The sequence below is a fragment of the Oculina patagonica genome, chromosome 8 (genome assembly GCF_052425735.1).
Source record: "Oculina patagonica isolate OP01 chromosome 8, crgOcupat, whole genome shotgun sequence".
Taxonomy (NCBI): domain Eukaryota; kingdom Metazoa; phylum Cnidaria; class Anthozoa; order Scleractinia; family Oculinidae; genus Oculina; species Oculina patagonica.
This window is the reverse complement of record NC_135765.1, coordinates 9,300,013-9,323,221: the sequence shown is the minus strand read 5'-3', so window position 1 is coordinate 9,323,221 and position 23,209 is coordinate 9,300,013. Positions and strand designations below refer to the sequence as shown.

Here is a 23,209-nt window from a genome sequence, read left to right as displayed (position 1 = left end):
AGCGTTGCTGGATCTTGAATTGTTACTTTTTGACCTGAAGCAAGTTCTGGGAGATGCCTGGCAGACCTGTATGGTAGTACCTCTGAAACTCCTGCCTCTCCTCTAGTCTGGGCCCAACTGCTTCGTTTGAGATATCCCTTGGGATTTTCCTCGGGAGGTTGTCTTGTATCGCTCGACCTAAGGGAAGTTCAGCAGGTTATGGCAGCTTGTGATCGATAGGTGTGGCTCTTAGGCAAAGGAGGCCCATGTCAGGATCTTGTGTTTTTGCCTTGAGAAGAATGGTTTTGACTGACTTCACTTGGCTCTCAATAAAGTCGTTGCTGCGTGGTATTCGCCTTGAAATTTTCCGATGCCATTGAAACACTCGGGGTACTGAGCAATCAAATCTTGTTTATCCTTGATAGGAGGGGGCTCCCTTGGCTGCTCTGGAGGGTTGGCGATTGATCTTGCATCGGAGGTATTAATATTGCTGGTGTAGAGGTGTTCTGTCTTTATGGTGCAATTGAACTTCAACAGGTTCAGATCAGTGGAGGTTGGCAATCCTAGAATTGCTGGACCTGGGGTGTCAGTGACATAGAATGATGCAGTGGAGTTCTCATCTCCGTATGAGCACGGGATACTGACTATGACATGATGGTTGATCCGTGAACCTCCATACGCAGTGAGCACAACATTCGAGGGTGACAGGGCATTGGGTTTGACTTTGCCATCTCTTTCAATTTGGTGTGGGAACATCTCACGGTAAATCCTCATGGGAAGTATGTTGCCTTGAGCACCTGTGTCAAGCTTGGATTTTAGTGTGGTCTTCCTATAAGAGCTTTGCGGTAGACTCACTTGAATTGAGACAAATATTTCGTCTGGACTAGACCTTGGGCCTGCATGTGTCAGGTTTGCAATGGTGATAGACTCAAAAGTGATATCTTCACAGGACGATGTGGCAGCAGCACTCTCTGAACCTTTCACGGTGTGAATCTGATGTCTGCGGGCTTTTGTCTGACAGACCTCTACAAAGTGGCCCAGCTTCTTAAAATAGAGACATGTCTGACCACGCGCTGGACACCTGGCGGACGTGTCATGGGAGCGACAACAGTTTCTGCATGGGTTTGTCTTCTTGGGAGGTTTGGAAGATGACTGATATGGTACAGGATAGTTTTGGTGATGGGTATCCTGTGCTCCCTTCTCTTTGTCTCGTTTTTGTACAAGGTGTATAGAACCATCTACATTCTCAGGTGCCATGGCTGTGAGCTGAGCTTGAGAAGATTCAAGAGATCTTGCAATCTCAATAGCTTTATCCAAGGTGAACTTGGCTCCTTTTGAGATCAACTTTTCTCTGACCTTAAGTGAGTTCGTTCCAAAAACTATTCGGTCTCTAATCATTTCGTCTGGGTCTTTGAAATCACAGTCCTGAGCTAGCATTCGTAATGCTGTAATGAATTTCTCTGCTGTTTCTGAGGTGTCTTGAGTTCGACTGTGAAATTTAAATCTTGCAAATACTGAGTTTGATTTAGGACTTACGTGATTCTCAAAACGATCGTAGTATGTTTGTAGCTTCTTGCGGTCGTCCACGGAGATGCCAGTCCATGTGTTGTAGATGTCTCTTCCTTTCTGACCGACCCAAATGAGCAAATAGCTGCACTTTTCTGTTTCATTTTTTGATTTGAGGGGTCCTGTAAACATCAGCTCCACGTGTTGCTTGAAACGACGCCAGTTTTCTTTCAGGTTGTCGCCTTCCCATTGCATTACCGGGCATTCTAAGCCGCTTAATGCCATGTTCTTCAGAGCTGTAGTTTACTTCTGACACCATGCGATGGCTTCGAGCTGCTAAAGTAACTAAACAGAGGCGAAATGGCGAACACAACTGATTTCTTTACTCCATCAAAATGGCGGGCAAAACGCTACACAATTCGCAATGCATGACGGTACCCGATAATAAGTGTTACCGGAAGTCTGTACACCGCTGGCAACCGGAAGTACATAAGTCACTAACTAAATACCATCACAGTCAATAGGGATGGCCTCTTTGTGCTGCACATTTTCCTTCCCTTGCAGTTTCAGGCTCTTAATTTTGGTGTTCAGCATACGGTTGGAACTTGAAAATGCAGCCGAATTCAGCTTCAAACTTCTCTTGTAAGATGGGTTGTTCAAATGCCTCTCTATTGCATTTCTGAACGAAATTAGAGACGATCTACTGTACTCTTCTCCCTTTTTGCTTCGTGCTTCTGTATAAAACTGTGCCAAGCTGTCGTCAAGTTGTTCGTCGTTCACCTCTTCTAGTTTTGGCAGCACTCCATTCTGAGAAAAAAATATAGTTTTAACTCGGTCTTTAACTAATTTGTATTTCGAAAGGATACTGTGAAATGATATACACAACAGCTGCCAGAAAACATGTATTTAATTGAGTAAACGAGTGCAATGTTGCTTTTCTGTCGACAAAAATGTAAACAAGCTAAGTGTAAACTCTCTTACGAACACTGTAATATGCTTTTGTTCGTCATTTTTTATTTCTTTATTAAACCGGTTTTACGTTTTAGTGTTTGGGATGTTTATTAGCTTATATTGTAGTCCATGTTCACTTCAACTTATACTTATTGTGAGTTTCCTTACCTTTGAAAGCGTTAACAGCCCAATTTGTCGTGCTCTTCGTAGCTTTTGCTTGCGTTTCCACCAAAAGCCGGTTTCTTTCCGCTTCAGTTAGTCCTGCAAACCGTTTCTTTTTTTCAACAGGTGCCTCATTACGAGACTCTTTAACACTGTCACTTTTGTCGGTATTCAGGAATTCGAACCCGAGCTCAAACCGTGGAAATTGTTCAGCCATAATGGCGGACAGGCTGGCTCTCAAATTTTGTCCTCGGCAAAAAAATCCAAGACGTAGCTTGCGTGCATATGTTGAGTTATACAGCACGCACGTGACGTAGGCAGACTGCTTTATGGAGTTAAAATGAACTCAAATTGACAAATCATAGCGCTGGCAATAACTGGAGCATTTTATTATGGTATATAATCAAACGAATGCATAGCCATTGTTGAAAAAATTTGGCTTACTTTCTTGAGATTATTTGTTATAATAGCAACAGTTTAGCTTAACTCAAAACTAAATTTTTTAATCTTTGCAAATTTTTTATCTTAGCATGCTTATCACAATTTGATAATAAAAAGAGAAGACCACCGAGCCAACTAGTTCACCCTTGATAGGCCATTTGTTTCATACCACAATCGAATCATCAACTGATAAATAGTGGCAAGACAGACCCATCAACCTATAAGTGTTTAACAGTGCTGGAAACCGCTGCTTTATAATTACCACCCATAGGTAGCGCGGTTTTGACTTGAGTGTCGAAAGTAAATTGCATTTGCTTTGGTTTTGCATTACTACGCTTCGTGATTGGCTTAAACATCTCGCGCCACTTTCTCAGCCAATCAGAAGTAAAACCAAAACCAATTGTGACTCGCTCGCGCACGTTTTCCCGCGCTTTCTGCCAGCTACATGTATTTGCTTCGAATTTTGATTGGTTCACTGGATTGTCTGTGTCCTTTGTGATTGGCCAGAGTAATTACTTTGGTTTTGGTTTTACGACACTCAATTGAAAACTGCTCTATTACACAGGTATTACCAATTCGCTGTTTTCACCGTTCCCATAATACATCTTGTTTACCCCCCAAAATTTTTGCATAAGCATTGTTTTCAATTTCTCTTGGGATTTACAGTGACGTACAATCGTCCCAAGAGAAATTGAAAACAATGCTTATGCAAAAGTTTTAGGGGGTAAACAAGATGTATTATGGGATCGTGAAAAAAGCGAATTAACAACTTAAAATCACTACCTTCACTTAAACAACTTTAAAATCGTTACCTCCACTGAGTTTGTAGCCTTCCTTCAATACTTTTCAAAACCATGGACATGATACCATTCATTAGGCCAGCGAATTCGTCGGTTATTCTTCCATGACCTTGTGACTCACTGGCATGAGTCAATGACATGTAAATGATTTGGGAATCTGGGTCCAAACTGGGAAAACAAAGTGTGAGCTTTTTAATGATGTCGCTCTTAACCTCATCAGCTTCGTCTGGTGGGACTTGGTCCCACTTGTTACACACGAACAGTGCTCGAGTTACTGATGATTCCTTCTGCTGGTCAAGGGATACATTTTTGGCGTGCGCGACCAGTTCCTTTTGTTGGTCAAGAGATTTCTTTCTAGCTTGTTCGAACAGTTGTTCTACCTAGAAACAAACCGAATAAAGGATATTGATATTTGCTTGAAGAAAATAACTTTTTGTCTCTTCTCTCCTAATTGTTCTTGTAAATTCAATTCATTTTTTTCGACTATTTTGCTGGAAACATTTAGCGGGGAAGGTTGGCACTCTCTGACTAAACTCTCAAGGACTGTTTTAATTTCTCAAGGGAAAATTTTAATTTCTCAAGGGAATACTTTTCGCTGTGGGTGATTAAATCGTCACTCAATAGTAATGCGTCAACCCTTGCGATCCCGTAGAAAAAAAACGTGACTTGTCAGATTTACAAAAGTTATATAAGAAATCTACAACGTGACTAGCCCAGGCCATATCATACATGACAAAACCAATTGGGAATGTGAGTAAAGGCTTTCTTATCGCAACACAAAACTCAACGCACATGTTTCGGAAAGGCGATCGATAAAAAGCGTCGTCAATATTAAACTAAATTTCGTAACAATGAATTGCGTAAATAACAGAAACCCATAAGGGTTGAAACTTGTAACTCCCAGTGATTCGCATTGTACAAAGAGTTTGCACATTCGTTTAAACTAAGTACCATATTTGGAAAATCACGAGAAACATTTAACCAATCAAAATTAATATATTTGGATTAAATTCACAGCGCGCGCTAGCTCGCACTCGATGGCGTAATCTTGTTTTTGAACAAGCTCGGTTGAATAAAGTTTAATTTGGTTAAATTTTCCTGTTTCATCTTCTTGAAGTAGTCTGGAGAACTTCGCTTCGATACACGTAGTATATTTCTTTAGCTCCTGTAAGACATTTACGGCGTTTAGGTCGAAATTCAAGCAACTTATCGCAAAACCAAAAATTATGTTGCGTGTGTCATTACGTGTATAAAGCATTCGCGTACAAATTTTTCGTGTTTCAAATATGGTACTTAGCAAAATGAATATTCAAACGCTGTGCGCGCGCGTTACACGTTTCAACCCTTATGGGTTTCTGGTAAATAATCATTAGCACTTACATCGTTTAAAAATTACAACCCGCGGTCGCTGTGCAGGATGTGCACATGATTTCAGGCGGTACTGTAGTCTTGATAAACGTTACAAATTTACCCTGTACTTTACCAACTGTATGACTCGAGCCGTAGCGAAAAGGTCAAGTGATCCAGTTTTTGATAACGTCAGACTAAAACATATTAAAATACACAAACGCAAGAGAAACTGGCAACGTTGAACAATCGAATTAAAAACGAAACGAAATTACTAAAGTATACCGATTGTCCTCCCTCTTGCCTAAACAGCTGAAAACGCACAAAGGCAACGAAGTTTAAAACGATTAAGAACGCAAATTTGTACTGGTACAAGTTTTTCACACACTAAAGCGGTGCTAATATTTAACCTGAGGCACTAAATTTCATGACAATTGATTGCGTGACTCACGCTAAACACGAGTAAATTATCACTTTTTCGTGTCCTTCCAGACACTCACACTTACTCGAAAGGAAACAACTATTGAGAAAGAAGGCAATAGACAAGTTTACTAATTTAACCACTTCACAGTGTAAACAATTGAGCCGCAAAGCGCCCGGTCGTAGCGACTGACAAATATAACATTTTCTCCGCGAAGATAGGAAATTGCTAAACTAAACTACAAAGCAACTGTAATGATAAGTTAGAGGAACAATGCACAGGATAAACCTTCGTCTCATCCTTCGTGCAAAATATAGTCGGTACCTCGAAGAGATCTTTGTTTTTTCAGTAGATACTAGTTGGAAAGGACACCACTGCAGCACTTCCATTGCAGGGAACAACCATCAATTAGCTATAGGCTGTTGATGACGTGTTTAATTAGTTCAGCATAGTTTTTCTTCACTTTCAACCTCCGTACTCATTTGAAGTCGAACCAGTGCTATTCTAGCCTCCCTTACTGCGATATTTTGCCTTAATTTACCGAAAAAAGGAAGGAGATCGCTACGATTAGAATAATGGGAAATCTTAAGTGAAACAAAGTATTTTGAAACCCGTTAACAATCACGACAGTGAGTACAAAACGACGCTAGACATATTTTGTCTCGATCGTGAAAACGTTGATGAAAGAAAGTAAACCAAGTTTGGGTACAATAAATACTTGCTGATCGTGTGCGCTTCTAAGGCACATCAGTCTCGTTTGGACTCTCTCTCTTCGTTCGAGTGCTCCTTGCCTATACACAAACTGGGCTGTTGTCTTGTGACACCCTGCGAGCAGAGCCCTCTCATTTCCGCCGATATCCCAAATCTCAACCGCGGGGAAGCTAAAAGAGGCTCTTCTCGCAGGGTGGTGTTGTGGCCGATGGGTACCAAAATCGCAAGATCAAGTACACATACTCAAGGTTCTCTAACAAGAGAAATGAACAATTCGCTTTTCTTTCTTTTAATCATGATTTTTCAGCAGTATTCAACTTATCCTACCCTGTCCTTTTGTATTCCACCGGCGTGCGCAGTGTTGATTACGTAGATGAAAGCGAAGGCCTCTGGAATATATTCTTGAACCATGTCGTCCATGATTTTGGATTCACCGATGCCGGGACTGTCCACCAAAATGATTCCTTGCTGAAGAGGGACAAATAGAATTGAAATAGTTTTGCTCATTCTGAAATAAACGAACTTTTCTTTTATGTCAACACTGTGTCTGGGGGTGGAATGGGTCTGTCTACTTGTCGTCGGTGTTCATTAAAACACTGGGTAGAAAGCCCTTCGCTTATTGTTAAAGATTACGTCATTTTGGTTGGATTTGACGTCATATGACGTCATAAGAGACACCATTTTGAATCCATTTTCATGGAAAGCAAAAAAAATACAGAAATTGATGCAAAATCAATCGTTTACAAAAAAATGGAAAAATAATGAAAAAATGTCAAAAATGGCGATCTTTGGCCCGACCTGCTTGTAATTATGACGTCGCCATGGCAGCGTCAAAAATGGTTGACATGTCCAAATTTTCCCATGGATTAATTAACAGCTACTGAAAATTTCAGCATTATAGATTTAACACTCTTTTCAAAATTACGAGGTTTTTAAAAAATGTTGTATTGGCCGGTGGAATCAACATGAGATATAATTTGAGTTACGCTCTGCCTTTGGTTCTACACTGAAAGCGTAAAAAGAGTATACAGGTGACAGGCTTAGGGAGTTATGTCATTTAAATACAAACAAAGTCAGTAAAGATTCTTTGCAAGCGGACTAATGTTGCACCATTTCATGGACCGGACGGGAGGGAAGAGGGCCGTTTTCGTCTAAACCCACCTGTTCCGATAGACTTAATGGTGGTCAGTGCAGTGACTTGCAGTTACCTCATTAGCTGGTTTAATGGCATGGCATAAAAAGACAGTGCATCTTGTAATTCCACTAAAGAGTACCAAAATTACCCATTGAAGATAATTTAACTTTGACTCATTACCAACCTGCAGCAGGCTGTGCGGCCAAAACAGTTCAATCTTCTTGTATTTACTCTTCTCTCGATGAGTCTTAACGTGGACAAAATTAGAAATCTCTTCAAGGTAGCTTTGCTGAGAGGTTTCCATTGACTGACCAAGCCAGACAGTCTTCTCGGTTAGTCCTGTTTTGGGATCTTTGTATTTAAAGTGTGCCACTAATTTGGGCGTCACGCCGTATTTCAGTTCCAAGATAATCGACGTTGTGCAGAGATGAGAGCATGGAAGAAGTTTCTCTCCAAGAATCAGATTCAGCAAGGTACTCTTTCCAGAACTTGTCTCACCTGGTAAGATATTCTTTTTTAGTAAGCAATCATTGTATTAAATCATTGCGCCCTTCACTAAGTCGAACACTGCGTGTACACCCGATTTCTTAAACTCTTTGATATTCAATATTGGAGGTTCGATAAATTGGGAATACACGTAATACCAGTATGCAGTTATACAGTATACATAAGAAGTAGATGGAACATACCAAGATCCAGGTCTACGAGCTTGCGTTGTGAGCACACTTCTGTACGGCAGCGAGTCCTAGACTCTTCGTGCCCGACAGGAGAGGAAGCTGAATGTTTCCATCTGCGCTATCTCTGTCGCATCTTTAACATCACCTGGCAGGACAAGGTCCAAAACAACGCCATCCTGGAGCGGGTTGGAATCTCCAGTATGAACACTCTGCTGAAACAAAGACGCCTGCGCTGGCTTGCTCATGTTGTCAGAATGGACGATGGCAGGATCCCCAAGGATCTGCTATACGGGAAATTAGTACAGGGAAAGCGCTCTACAGGCAGACCACAGCTGTGATACAAAGACGTCTTCAAAAGGGATCTGAAAGCCTTGGAGTTCAACCCAAACTGGCTCGGAAACCTTGGCCTCCGACCGCTCCGCCTGAAGACAGGCTGTACAGCAAGGCCTTTCCTAGTTTGAAGAGACATTTCCCTTACAGGCAGAGGCAAAGAAGGAAGGCCCAAAGCCAGGAAGACGGACCGCTGAAAGACTGCATCTGTTTCCAGTGTGGAAAAGACTGCTACTACCGAATCGGCCTTTCAAGCCACAGCAGACACCATAGTTTCCCGAGACTGATGGGTGCCAATCTAAGTATATAGTTATAAATTGCCAAAGGGGTGCAATATCAGAAAAAAAAAAAAACATTGCGTCACTTTGGCAATTTATAACTGTATACTGGTCGTACGTGTATTCCAAATTAATCGAATCTCCAAGAATATCGAATATCGGAGAGCTTAAGAAATCGGGTGTAAAATCGCAGTGTTCGACTTAGCGAAGCAAATCGAGCGGAAACGATTTTTTTGTTCGAGAAATCCAGAGGTTTGAGAGTTTGATAGTTAGAAGACTCGGTTTTTCCGCGCTGTATTTCAGATGTTTGAAACGAGTACATCCGTTAACCTTCAAAGCCAAAGCCGCCCAAATTTAAACTGGGACCCGCGAAACGTTTTTTGGTGGATATCACAACATCATTCTATTTCACAATGCAAGCAACTCTTTTATTACCTAGAGTAGTTAGGGAAGCCTATGTTAAGAAAAATATCTTTTTTCTTATACCTTCTGACAACGCCAAAAGCTACAATAAAGACATATGGAGAGAGAGCGTTTGCTGTGGCGGCGCAGAGTCTATGAAACACTATTTTGCTTGATCTAATATCTGGAGTTGTTATTGACATTTTTAAAAGACATTGGAAAAAGTACTTTTTTAAACTTGCTTTTAATTTCTCTTACCTTTCGGTACATTTCAACTTATCTTTGTAATGATACTTTTTTTTAACTTTTGGAATTTTAACTATTTTTATTTTTTTTCTTTCATTGTCGTTTTTGTTACGTTTTTAATATTTTCACTGCCATTGGTAATTAGTAAATTTGGCGATATATAATTACTTTATTTATTGTCATTTATTATTGTTTTATTCTAACTCACCTGCAACGAGTACAATGTAATCTTTCTGTTTTAGGTTCTTTTTGTTAATAGCTATTTTTTCTTTGAGGTTTCTTATGTTCTGCTCCAAAAGAGTTCGAATCTTCTCATCCATCTTGTCCAAACAAACCTCTGTATCCTCATAGAATAGATGCAATGTTTCTCTTTTTCTCTCATCTTCCTCTTTGGCCTCAGTCAACACAGAAAAGGCCTGATCATAAGAAAACGTAGTAAGAGTTAACGATGTCTGTTTTCTTTTTTATCATCACGCTACCAACAACAACAACAATTTTCATTATTTTCATTATTGTACTCTTCTTGCCTTCACAATTTGAAGATAATTTACTGCTTAGAGAGATAGAATGAGAGTACTGGCTACCTGGAATAACGATGGGGGCTGGCGCCTGTCTGGAATCCTAAATCTTTGAATTTAACTGGTTAATTGCACGCGTTTCAGTGGTCCTGCCTTTTCCAGGCGGACCACGCTTACGGACCGCTTACCGCCCGAAACCATTTTGCAGCAAGACGAACGAACGTGCATGAAAATGTTGCCCTCCGAAATCGAAATAACAGCTGCTCACGGACCGTTGTAAACGTGAAAGGACAAAATAGCAGAGGATATATGCAGTGGAATAAAAGATGTTAAAGTTCTTGAAGGGGAGTATTTTTCTTAAAACTCGCTTGAAGCGAAATGTTTTAAGGCAATGGCAAGCTGTTCCACAACTCGGCTCGGTTGAACAATAAAACGTTTTTCAAATAATCAGTGCGGGGTTGTGGAAGCGTTAGCTTGTTTACATCGTTGATTAATCGACAGGTCATCACATCGTCGCCCAACAAGGAACTGGTCCCTAGACGTCGTCTCTATGGGTATTCTGGGGTCATTCCTTGTAAGGTTTTGTACATCATTGTCCCTTCTTTTCCAATCTTTGATGACTGAGGATTCTCTACCCTAATGCCCGGAACAATCACCGACGCTGTTATCACAACGAGCGAACATTACGAACAATACTGGCGATAAAAGACGTTTTTTTTCTATTTCTTTTTTTTTTTCAAATTCACTGTTTCACAGTGTCATTCGATGTCATGTTGACGAATGAAAGAGTGTGTAATGTAAACAACTCAATATTCAATCTCTACAGACAAACTGTGCTCCTGAGTCTCAAACCTCCCTGTGTCGAAACATACTTTGCTTGAAATCTAAGAAAATTCGCTATCCTTTTCTAATCGAATGGTTGTCGTTTCGGTAGATTTCACACATATCTGTATCTAGTATTAAATATTACCATAATAATTCCACGGTTGATTAGAGTTTAAATGTGACACTGTGGGGTCATTCGAGACAGTTCATTATTTATTCCTAGAAATTATGGTCGCTTTTCTGAGAAAACAAGGAACACAAGACCTTGTGTTGTGTAAACCGTAATTTTGCTCGACGAAAGGAAGAATAGAAGCAGATTCTTAATTTCATTCAACAATGACGGTTGTCCATTCCATTTTCGCCTTTGAGAATCGACCTCTGTTTATGCGAAAGAGTAAAATTGATGGATAATTTCATTTTGCGGTTTCGATTTAATATATTCCTGTTCAAAACGTCTCCCTCGCATATCCTTTACGTTATGTGATCTTCAGTTGCTCAAGAAAACAACAAGATAATCTCATTGTGAAACAGCCAGAAATACTTTAAATAGATAGCTGTGGGTTCTCGTGCTGACACCTATACTGTTCTTTTCAAGGAATATTCTCGGCCGTTCGGCAGGAATAGATTAACCCATCTTCAGAATATCATTTCTCGCTGTTGTTCAAAACTGAAATTTCGTCTGCCCTAGTCTCGAAATAACGCATTTAAATACACTGAATCGTCGGTTATATTACTAACTAGACGGTACTTTATACCCAGCAAAGGAATTGCATTGGATGTTTTAAGGTTGACAAACTAAGTCATGTGTCGAGCTATCGATTTTACGAAATTGACTCCATGAGCCTCAGCCTGAATAATCTCACCTCCTTTGCCGTCCAACTGGATTTCTTCCTTGACATTTTAAGCGTTTCTTTCACTCGCTCCTTCATCTCGTCTAATGTCCGAAGTCCTTTCGCTGAAACACCAAGGGCCGTCATTTTTTGGAACATTTCCCCAAGGTCATCAATGGCGTCGATGTCTGTTGCCTCAGCCATGTTTGAATAAGACAAAAACAACCTGAACGCGTGCAATTTTAATAAGCTGAATGTATCACAGTATCACCCAGAGCAATGAAAAGGCGTCGTGGTTGGAATTTCGCTCGGTGTACCAACATTTCATATACCAAAACAAAACAAAAGCCATTGCTTTCATAGCCTGGGTGCAGCCGTCTCCTTTTACCGCTTGAGGAAATATTGGAGACAGACAGGTCATACAATCTTTCACAAATACGGTATTTGCAACGCCGACGCGAGCTATTGGTTGAGCCGTCACCATGATAATAACGTGACAGGTCACACAATGTTTGACAAAAAAGCAAAAATATAGCTATCTGGGCCCAGTTGTTCAAAGGGTGGATAACGCTATCCACCGGATAAATCGCTATCCAGCGGATAAGTCTTAACAAAACCTACTTCGCTATCCACCAGATAGTGATTTATCCGGTGGATAGCATTATCCACCCTTTGAACAACTGGGGCCTGAAAGCATGAGGTGGCTTACTACAGCTCCTACTACAGTTTTGAGGGGTAAATGAGCGCAACTTTTTTTTACTCTTTTGTAAGATGATTCTCATATTATTTTCTCTTACATCGTCAATCTCGTCCCCAGAGGCAGCGATCCTTTTGGTCTGCGCCAGAGATCGGGACCTCTGGGCTATTCTGTAAAGCCGCCACAAAGGCGTCTGAATCTGATTGGCTGTTGAAAAACTTGTTCGTTTCACCGACCGTTTCACCACAATCTCCGGCGCACGCGCACAATCAAGCCAGAACCAGGATTTCCTGGTTCCGGTTTGGATTCATCCTCGGAGACCCAGGGGCAGTTAGTGGGGGCGGGGGAAAGTCTATTCGGTCGAAAAAAAAATCGGCGAAGAAAAGTCAAGAACGAAAAAAATAGCCCCTGGGGACAACCTCTTACTGGACCAGTTCCAAAAGGACGCCGTCGTTCTGGCTTCTGATTGGTGCCACAAAACTTTTGTTTTTTTTGTGCCCAATCAGAGAGCAGCAAGACCAGGAGTCGTTTCGTGTGTTCATACACGGAAAGATACGAAGCCTAGTTGGTCGCCATGTTTTCTGTTCGTTGAAGCTACAGTTGGAGGAGAAAAGTTGCAGTCACAGATGAAGGGGAAATCGTTCGGCATATCTGCAAGAAACTTACGCGAAATACGCTGGATCTTCGAAGGTATCGTACACACACCGATTAACTGATGTCGATATAACTTGGACGTGTTTCGAAATTCGCTTTCTTTGGCTGGACGAACAGTTTCTGGTTTCTTTCTCCTGCTTTCTCGCATCACTTGCTGTGACTGAAACTGTGCCAATGCAGAGTATTTTTTTATTGCACGGGCCAGGCAGGTATGTCAAGCAACGGACAGCTTCGTGTACGAGAGGAGCACAACTTTCTTCAGCTTTCTTTGAGAACAGTGAATTTCATGATGTAATATTCGTTTTTTTTCCCTGACATAAACGTGCAAATGAAGCTAAATGTAAATGCACTTATTTATAAGCTTAACTTGTTTATTAAATCTTAGCTTTTAATTCTAATCTGATGTTTTCACTGATTTTTATTCGTGAAATGTCATTTTAATTTTGTAAAGTGCAAATGTGTATCATTTATGAAAATTGCACAATTAAAATCAATATTATTAATCGGGCGTGGCCGATTTATAGTTTACCCTTTGGTCGTCCTAGACGATAGTCTCCTGTCGGCTAAAAATGACGGGGATAGCCTGGGCCAATCGGTTTCATTTCAGTTTTGACAGTAAATCGTCGGTAGGAACACTGGGTCGACTTTTGGGCTAATCTGCAATCTGGTTCACTTCTTTGCTTCGGCGGGAGGACAGAGAAAAAAGCTTAAGGGGTAAAGTACTAATAATCACCATTGTGAAACTGTAGTTGCTTTGACAAGTTCAAGCTATTTTTGTAAATAAAAGGGCTAACGTCATTCATGTCACGCATGTCACGTTTTTGTGGGAAACTTTGAAACTAGACGCTTTGCTGGTTTCTACAAGTAGCAGTGTGATCTGGCGGTACATTTTTTTGAGGCGGACTCCACTTTAAAACTATTTTTTATTCATTTAGCAAGAAGTATGTCGATTTTCATTTCCGCACAGTTGGGCGTCAAAGTCGCCTGTCACAAAGAGTAGAATGTTTGCACAACATGGTTTGGATATTTTTCAGATTTGACTAGTGACGTTAGTAAGACACTTCTCAAGACGTCAGCAAAACATTGGCAATATACAGTATTGGTGTGAACTTGAATGGAATTTTTTACGAGATCAGTAAAACTATCGAATGAAAAGATGACTTGAAAATGAAAACTTCGAATAATTATAATTAAATACCAATTGAATTTTAGATGAGAAATTCCGGAAGTGACATCTGTGTTCAAAATAGGAATTTTTGTACAACTTAAAGTTTCGGAAAAAAAGACCACATGTTTTGTAAAAATCACAGACAAACATGATCAGGAAAACAAAACGGGCCAATGGGTTTTATTCACGAAAATACAACTTTCTTAAGAAAGAGTTTGTAAACAAGACAATGGAATCGAATTACATTTCACACGAAATTTGCATACATTTGAACTTGCAAAAAAGAAGTTTCTCTGCCGAGACATAATAGCGAGACCTTACATTAATAATTATTGTATTCTGATCTGATTGTTATTTTTTATGCATTAACTATAATTATGAAAGTGGTTCTCATCGATGAAAACAAAACGGTTTTTCATTCACTGCTTGAAGTATTTATAGACGTGAAAACATTCGCTTAATCAAATTACATTCTGCACGAAACATTTTGTATCCATTTGTCCCGAAACTTTGAGGAAATTATGGACAGTACTGCATAAAAGCAGTTCATAGAATTGAATAAAAAGATAAGAACCATATTGATAAAGGAAATTTTAAAACTTTATTTTGACGAGATTCAGGATTTTCAAAGACTGCCAGTAAACGGCTGTATCTTGTCTGTCTCTAACTATTTTGCTACGGTTTCGAACGAGCTAATTTTTCAACATGATATGGCCGTCCCCTTTTTTTTCTCCGTTTACCGTCGTCCGACCGACCCAAATTTTGGGGTTTTCCAAAAAAAAAAGGGGATATTAGAAAAAATTGCTATTCCAGCGGTTGTTGGAAAGTCGTGGATGCTTGCAGATCGCAAAAGAGTGTTGGTGGTTCATCTGTTTTCGCTTTTCTCGGCTGAGTTTAACCACTACATCGATCTTTTCTTTCTCCATTGTCGCCATGTTGATTTTGAGACCACGTTTCGTTGTTTCCAGGCTCTTAGTTTCAGCTTGCTCCTGATTTTTTTTTTAAGTTTTTTTTTTTTTTGATCCGACCGACCGACCCAAAATTAGGAAACGCCTTCGACGGTAAACAGAGAAAAAAAAGGGGACGGCCTATCATGGTAGCGGGCAGAAGTCGGTAGTTCTGAATTTTTCAATACGGTATACAAGTTACAGGTCAATATACAGACCCTCTGTACATCAGTGAAAATCCTTAGTACGACATGGGGTTTGTTATCAAGTTCGTTAGTACGTTAATACTGCAAGGTGTATAACCTCAGAGAATTATTATCAAGTGTGTTTTGTTTTATTAGTGGTTTATACTCTAAGGTCTTGGTATGGGAGATCAAAATTAAGGCAAATTTCTGTTATCATCTGATTGCTTGGCACAGATTAGTACGATACTGAATTGGTTAGGAAATGTAAACAAACATTAAATTGAATGAGAGTAGACAGGGAGGGACAGGTGGGGGTGAAAGGCTAAGGAGATGGAAAGGGAGGGAGAATTAAAATCCATGCTTGGTTATATCACGCAACCTTTGACTTCTGTTGTTTTCTCACAAGAACAAAACTTAAGGTGGGGTTCTACCTGAATTTGAATGGAACTTTAAGAAATTTTAAGAAGGGATTGAAGAAAAGAATGGAAACACCTCCAAACAGTTGACCCCCTCGCAAGAGCACTCCGGGTTGTCAGGAGACTGTTTGGTAGCCTGCAGAACAGACGGTTTATTTTGCGGGTAGAAGCGCGAAGTGCGAGTTTTTATTTTGCGGGTCGCGTGGGGGCAAGCGCGAAGCGCGAAGGAAAAATAAATTTTTCCCTCGCGCTTCGCGCGACCTCGCAATAACCCCGCAAAAAATAAACCGCCTTAACCTCGCAAAAAATAAACCACCTGTTCTGCAGGCTAACTGTTTGGTGTCCATCCACCAATTTTTAACTTTAAATTCAAATTTTAAAATCACATTAAATCTCCAATATTTCTTATTTGTCTAAATTTTACTAATCCTTTGAGAAAAACTATCGCCTCCCAGACATCCCCCAAAATCGCCCAAAAATTAACAAAATACTGCAAAACAAATATATATGGGATAAGTAAAGCTTTTTTGGATTCCTTGAAACGCGGCTGAAATGGTTTTCAGTGTTTTCCAGCCCTTATACTTTGGGTCAGTACTACTATTCTTCACCAGTTGCTATTACAGTAATGGTATGAAACAAATACCTAATCATTGGTCAATAAGTTGTGATCATTTTCTTGACAATAGTAGTTACCTGATTAGGAGTTGTATACTGTTCCATTAAAGTGTAAGGGCTGGAAAATACTGAAATGTGTCAGCCACCTAAAGCGTTGGAAAAATTGGTCTTCAGGTAAAAACCCCGCCTTTATTAAGTATTGCGAAAAGGCTGCACTTTGCTAAGTGTTACAAATTAATATTTTCTAGACGTCTAGTTCAATCGTTTGTTTGTATTGTGCGAAATATATTTTTATAAATTGAGACCATTATGTCATTAAGTAATAATGCAATCTTGAAAACATTCCAGATTTTCATTATTAAATAGAAACACGAAAAATTCAATTTTGGGAAAACAAGCCTGTCAAAATGACGTTGCCATGGTGATTTCAAGTTACTGGCACAATAACTAATCCTACCAAATTATTTCGAGATAAATTTTAGATAAACACGCAAAGTTTGGCAGCGTTTGGTTGAATCTTGAAAAAGTTATAGGCGTCCAAAGTCAGCGCGGGCATCAAAAGCCCCCCCACCCCCCCCCCCCGGCCTAAAAAGGTTTAAGTGACTGTTTTTCCAGTGATTTTTACTGTACTGTACCGTGCCTTTCAAGTCAAAACAGACAGCTAATTATTAAGCGCCCGATTTTAAGCTTCTTAAGCTTCTCAAGCTTCTTGTTATAACTAGTAATACGTGACTCGCAGGGCCTCGCGAAGCTATGGGTTGGGGAGGGGGGGGGGTGTTATAAATAAGGAGTGGATTATTTGAAGTTGAACATTAATTGAATTGTACATATTCAATTTTCCACAGAAGGGCAGGAAGATATTTTTGTTAGAAATTTAAAAATATTTTTTGGAGTTGCCTAGTAACGGGCATGGCCGCGACACCCTCGTTCCCAGGGTATACTCCGCTTTGAAGATGGCGGCTCTTTCTGGTTCGTAAATAGATATAAAGCGTTGGGAAGCGCAGGCTATTTTCAAAATCATCGACAAATTATTGGATAGTCGCATTTTGGACATTTATTTGAGGGCATTAAAAAAAAAAAGAAGAACGAACGGCAGGAGGATTCGAACCCTCCGCCCGCTCGCCCCTAATGGCGATGAAAGGTATATAGCCTGAATAGTATTATGTGGAAATCAGTGTTATTTTAATTCGAAAAGAAAAACGGTAAAAAGGAAAGGCTCACGATTCGAACCCCCCCCCCCCCCAAAAAAAAAAAAAAAAAAAAAAAACCTAGGCGGATTCGAACCCCCGCCCTCAGTCCCGACGATCTGATTTCAAGTTCTTCGCCTCACACCATTACGCCACCAGCGCGCGGCCGTGTGACGTCATTTCCGCCAGACACCAAGCTCACAAATTAAATATATATATATACATGACCGTAAACTCCACACGAGATTTCATCCCGCCTGAGCCCTTTAAGGGACAAAATTATAAACCCCGCTACGCTCGGCCTTCGGATTAGGAACTAATGATATTGAGTCACAGAATTCTTCCAAGCCACTGTATATACCAATGTCTGTCGTTTTAATAGACTCCTCATCAATGGACCTGACTGTTTTTTTAGATGTTGTTTTTTTAACTGTATAACTAAAAACAATTTATAGCCTGTGTGCCTCTGCCCAGTCTAGCTCAGTCTACAGTAAAATGGGATGAAGTAAATTGATTGATTGACAAGTGGTTTTCAAAATGCCTTTGAAAAACAATGACGTCTTCATTTTCATAATACAGATTGAGATACTGTATATCTATTGTGCTTTTCAGTAACATGAACTCAGCTCAATCAACCGCTAAACCGGTTTACAGTTTTTGCTACTGTCAATCATCTAAGCGGACCAGTCACGGGAGACATTTAAACCAGGTCAAATCTGTTAGCTTGTTTTTGTTTTTTAAGGTTTGTGGGTTATTGCCATTATTATGATTGACGGCAGCAAAAAAGCAATCTTTGGGTTTTGAACTTCAGAGTTCAGGTGTTACTGAAAATGATCACTGATGTATTTACATATGTTGTTCATACCAGGATCAGGTGCCACTGTTGTATTTTTAACTCAAGCTGTGCTGCACAGTGATAGAAACATGCCTGGCAATTCAATGATCATGGTGATTTTTCAGTCAGTGACACAGGCAAACTTGTAATTTCAAATCTCCCAACATGCAATGAACCTATGACATCCCAGTAAGTAAATTCCAGATGCTATGCTTTTGACCTACAAGGCTTGTGGAAGTTAACCCTACACTGTAGTTCCCTATGAGAAATATCCTGTTTACTGCCAGGATGTGATGTTTTTAGCAACTACAATCATGAAACATGTAAACAAAACATAAAGATCTTAAAACAAACCTTTTTTGTGTTCAAACAAGAAAAGGAGAAAGACCAACAAGGTGTAGAACAGCAGGCGTTTGTGTAATTTCTTGCCTTAAAAAGTCCACCCATTTGGCTTTGCAGCCATTTTTTGTTTTGAAACAGTATTGTCACTTCAAAACAATAACACACAACCTCAAAGCCAAACAGATGAACATAGTACTAGGTGGAACAAGTAACAGTACTAGAGTCTACATTTACATCTTAGAATGCAATGTGATGGCATTGCTTTCCCATTCTTTCATCAGCTTTGATGATTTAATTTTTTTGAGATCTTCCAGGGAAATGCATTTTAATAAAGACTTTTGCCAAACAATTTTCCTACATTCCTTGTCCAATTCCAAGCAAGAGTGACTGATCTGTGCTTGACACAGTCCTTTGGATTCAAATCCTTGTTGTCTATCAGGCCATACAAATTTACTGGTATTTCATTCATCATGCATGATGCTTTTACTGGGGTAATTGACAATATTCATATTTGAAAGATAAGGTATACAAGTTACAGGGGCATGCAACAAAGCATTTTTGTAAAGTATAAAACAGGGCTGCCATATTTACACTTTGAGTGCAGCATTTGAGGTAAGGAAGTACAGTAGTTATTTGTACAATTTCACTTTTTCTACATGCGAACACAGGTTGATAGCCAAATATAAGTAATAGGAGTTATTCCCAAAGTTTAGGTGACTAGTGGTAGATATTTAATGAGCCACTTTGGTGCAGTGAACCACAAAGAGGTAGTATTTCCAATGGGAATAATGAAAATAATACTTGCCTACAAAATAAGAATATTTTCCAAATTTTAGATGGAATTGGTTCTTATAAAAATGGGTGTCTAAATGGTAAATTTCAGGCTGTGGGTTGTTAATCTTCTAGGCTCTTACAGGCAAAACTTCACTATGTAAATAGGCACCATACTCTCTAAGATAGTACATGTATGTACCTCTATATACATACTGAGGAACCTGAAGGGGTGAAATAAGATTTGACAAATTTAAATAATTTCAGAAACTCGACCACAAGGTTTCTCTTTCTCTTTTTATTAACAAAAACAAAAGAATTGACTCGACCGTCATGGCAATTTTCTTCCAAATGAATATTACTCATTGTGAACAAGTACTCGCATGGAGCTCGATAGCGCATTGGTGCACTCGTACACGAAGAGGTCCGTTGCTTGACATACCTGCCTGGCCCGTGCAATAAAAAAATACTCTGCATTGGCACAGTTTCAGTCACAGCAAGTGATGCGAGAAAGCAGGAGAAAGAAACCAGAAACTGTTCGTCCAGCCAAAGAAAGCGAATTTCGAAACACGTCCAAGTTATATCGACATCAGTTAATCGGTGTGTGTACGATACCTACGAAGATCCCAGCGTATTTCGCGTAAGTTTCTTGCAGATATGCCGAACGATTTCCATTACATCTGTGACTGCAACTTTTCTCCTCCAACTGTAGCTTCAACGAACAGAAAACATGGCGACCAACTAGGCTTCGTATCTTTCCGTGTAAGAACACACGAAACGACTCCTGGTCTTGCTGCTCTCTGATTGGGCACAAAAAAACAAAAGTTTTGTGGCACCAATCAGAAGCCAGAACGACGGCGTCCTTTTGGAACTGGTCCGGTAAGAGGTTGTCCCCAGGGGCTATTTTTTTCGTTCTTGACTTTTCTTCGACGATTTTTTTTCGACCGAATAGACTTTCCCCCGCCCCCACTAACTGCCCCTGGGTCTCCGAGGGTGGTTTGGATTCGACCAGAGCCGTTGAGTTTCCCGACCGCTGGTCAAGGGGAACGCAGGCTCTGGGAACGAGATTGGTACATCGTACAACCATCATATGCGTCCTTTGAACAATAAGAATGCTAAAAACGCGAAAGGGATGACCGAGTGCTTAAGAGGGAAATGGGCACTAGTAATTTCAATACTGTTTCTATGCGTATGACCACCTCAAAATTTTAGAAACTAGAAATTAACTTTGATGAAACATTCATGCAAATTAAAAGAAAATCTCTTAGACAGATTTCGAGCTATTTTTAAAATAGGCAAAATATCAAATTTTCCCACTTTTACGACAAATCCCTCTTACAATTATATATATATATATTTTATTTTGCATAAATGTTCCACTGGGCCCAATGTCTAATTTCTGAAACTTGGAGCTTGGGGCATTCATGTACATTTAACGAAAAACGCCATTGAAACTACTAATGCCCAGTCTCATATTAAGCTTTTTGGTTGTTTTTTAGCATTTTTATTGTTCACATGTGGCATATGATGATTTTACATCAAAACAAAAAGCAATAAGGGAAAGATAAAACGTTTCTGAACCTTTTAAAAAAGGAGTTAAAAGTTGGGCTCATTTACCCACCCAAAGCTGTAGTAAGCCACCTTAACCCTATTCAGACCGGGGGGGGGGGGCTTTTGAGGCCCGAGCTGACTTTGAACTCTTATAACTTTTTTAAGATTTAACCAAACGCTGTCAAATTTTCTGAGTTTTCCTAAAATTTATCCGGCAATAATTTGGTAGGGTTGGATGATGTGCCAGGAACTTGACATCACCATGGCAACGGCATTTTGATAGGCATGTTTTCCCAAATTTGTAATTTTGCGTGTTTCTGTTAATAAAAATCAACTTAAATGGAATTATTTTTACATTTTACGGGTTTAAAGCACATTTTTATTGATTTTGAGTACTTTGCAGTAATTTTGGGTGCTTTTCTGGCATTTTGGAAAAAATTTGAAATCCAAGATGGCGGATCCAAGATGGCGGCTGTTTTGACATCATGATGTAATTGTCGCATACCACGTGACGTATACCAAAAGAAAGATGTTCGGACATACAACACATCCTATACGTTTCATTGTGATTGCTTAAATATTCTGGAAGTTACATAGGTCAGAGAAGGTCCAAAAAAGTCCGGTCTGAATAGGGTTAAAATTGTTAAACATATTCGTGGAACAGAGGACCTCTTGCACAAAAGTTCAGTCCTGTTGGCATGAGAGTAGACCGTTGAAGCTCGTGAGCCTAGTTGGGCGCGGAGGGAATTTAACTTAAAGTGCCTACCCCTTTTATAGCACTAGCCTGCAGTGTTGGAGGCAGCGTGGCCGAGTGGTTTAAGGCACTGATGTTACAATTTTCTGTTACAGTCAGTCGGCCAGCCTGCAAGTCAGTGAGTCAGTTAGTTAGTTAGTTAGTTAGTCAGTCAGTCAGTCAGTCAGTCAGTCAGTCAGTCAGTCAGTCAGACAGTCAGTCAGTCGGCCAGCCAGCCAGCCAGCCAGCCAGCCAGTCAGTCAGTCAGTCAGTCAGTCACTTGGTCTGTCCGTCCGTCCGTCCGTCCGTCTGTCATTCAGTCAACCAGCCAGCCAGCCGGTCAGTCGGTCAGTCAGTCAGTTCGTCCGTCCGTCCGTCCGTCCGTCCGTCAGTCAGTCATTCAGTCAGCCAGCCAGCCAGCCAGCCAGCCAGCCCGTCAGTCAGTCAGTCAGTCAGTCAGTTAGTCGGCCAGCCAGCCGGCAAGCCAGCGAGCAGGTCAGTCAGTCAGTCGATCAGTCAGTCAGTCTGCCCGTCCGTCAGTCAGTGAGTCAGTCCGTCAATCGTTCGGCCAGTCAGTCTATCAGTCAGTGAGTCAGTCAGCCAGTCAGTCAGTCAGTCAACCAACCAGTCAACATTCAAAATATCCGTGTAGGGGATTTTATTAAAATCGCAAAACAACCTCTAACATTTAGTGCTAAATAGTCAAAACTAAACAAAAGAAAACAATGGCATTAGTGTCCAGTAGTATCTGATTGTCTTGAAACTATTTTAGGGTCTAGGTAAACCGCTGGAATAGTCAACGTGACATTAATATTGATCAAAAGCTTGTGAGGGTAGAATCTTTCAACTACCTTTTCCTCCACCTTTCTAACCATTTTGACTTATTTGTATGTGTTGAAGACTACCTTTTTGTACCTAAAGTGGCATTATTTTTTGACAAAAGTCGGATTTCTTAGCTATCGGCATGATTGTCCTCCATCGAGGGTTACGTCATTGACACTTGACCGGCATAGGAAGTGATCAAAACTAAATACAAACAATATTCTATAATGTCTTTGTTTAGGTAAAATGTGGTCCTAAGGGTGGTAATAAAACGCGATTCCCTAATAGCAAGTGAGCTGGGCTTTGAATCAAGCTTGACTAGTGAATGGCACCATAAGCCTGGTCCAAAAAGCTCCAAAAAGGCTTTCGTTTTTACCATGTTTGTCCGATGATCCATCCTTACATTCTCAATAAAAGTAATTTTGTCTGATACATAAGCAAGATTCTTCTAGGAACAAAAATTGGTGTGGTCAGTATCAATAGCCCTTTTGCATGTTTATGTCAGACCGGCTAGTTTCACCACCAAGCCTCGCATTCAAAGTGAAAACTTGTAAATGTTATCATGAACGAATTCCCAAGGCAGCAAAGATGAAAAGAATACCCACGTGAAAACTGTATGAAGGGGCAGAAGGTTGAAAATAATTCGCGTAAACGTGAGCGTATTACGTTATCGTGCATAAGGTCTATTGATCATATAAGCTGTGAGGTAAGCCGTAAACATTTATAT

General features: G+C 40.2%; 1 protein-coding gene and 2 pseudogenes across 4 annotated transcripts in view; 1 reads left to right on the top strand and 2 right to left on the bottom strand.

Moving 5' to 3' along the window:
- LOC144662526 (uncharacterized) overlaps positions 1-23,209 on the top strand; it is a 379,417-nt pseudogene that overhangs the window by 121,549 nt on the left and 234,659 nt on the right. The gene's annotated exons all lie outside the window — the stretch shown is intronic.
- LOC144662537 (uncharacterized) overlaps positions 1-23,209 on the bottom strand; it is a 241,253-nt pseudogene that overhangs the window by 175,081 nt on the left and 42,963 nt on the right. The window lies entirely within an intron of this gene.
- The window catches only part of LOC144662542 (uncharacterized), a 44,896-nt gene that overhangs the window by 14,766 nt on the left and 6,921 nt on the right, over positions 1-23,209 (bottom strand). The window contains exons 1-5 of one of the 2 annotated variants that reach the window (XM_078523371.1): positions 11,593-11,952; positions 9,595-9,802; positions 7,638-7,951; positions 6,646-6,786; positions 3,852-4,219 (exon numbers count right to left, since the gene is read on the bottom strand). In XM_078523371.1, the coding sequence (XP_078379497.1) occupies positions 3,852-4,219; positions 6,646-6,786; positions 7,638-7,951; positions 9,595-9,802; positions 11,593-11,763 (1,202 nt within the window). In that variant the 5' untranslated portion in view covers positions 11,764-11,952. Of the gene's footprint in view, positions 1-3,851; positions 4,220-6,645; positions 6,787-7,637; positions 7,952-9,594; positions 9,803-11,592; positions 11,953-23,209 lie in introns of those variants that run through there. The other variant, XM_078523372.1, reaches the window with a different exon arrangement.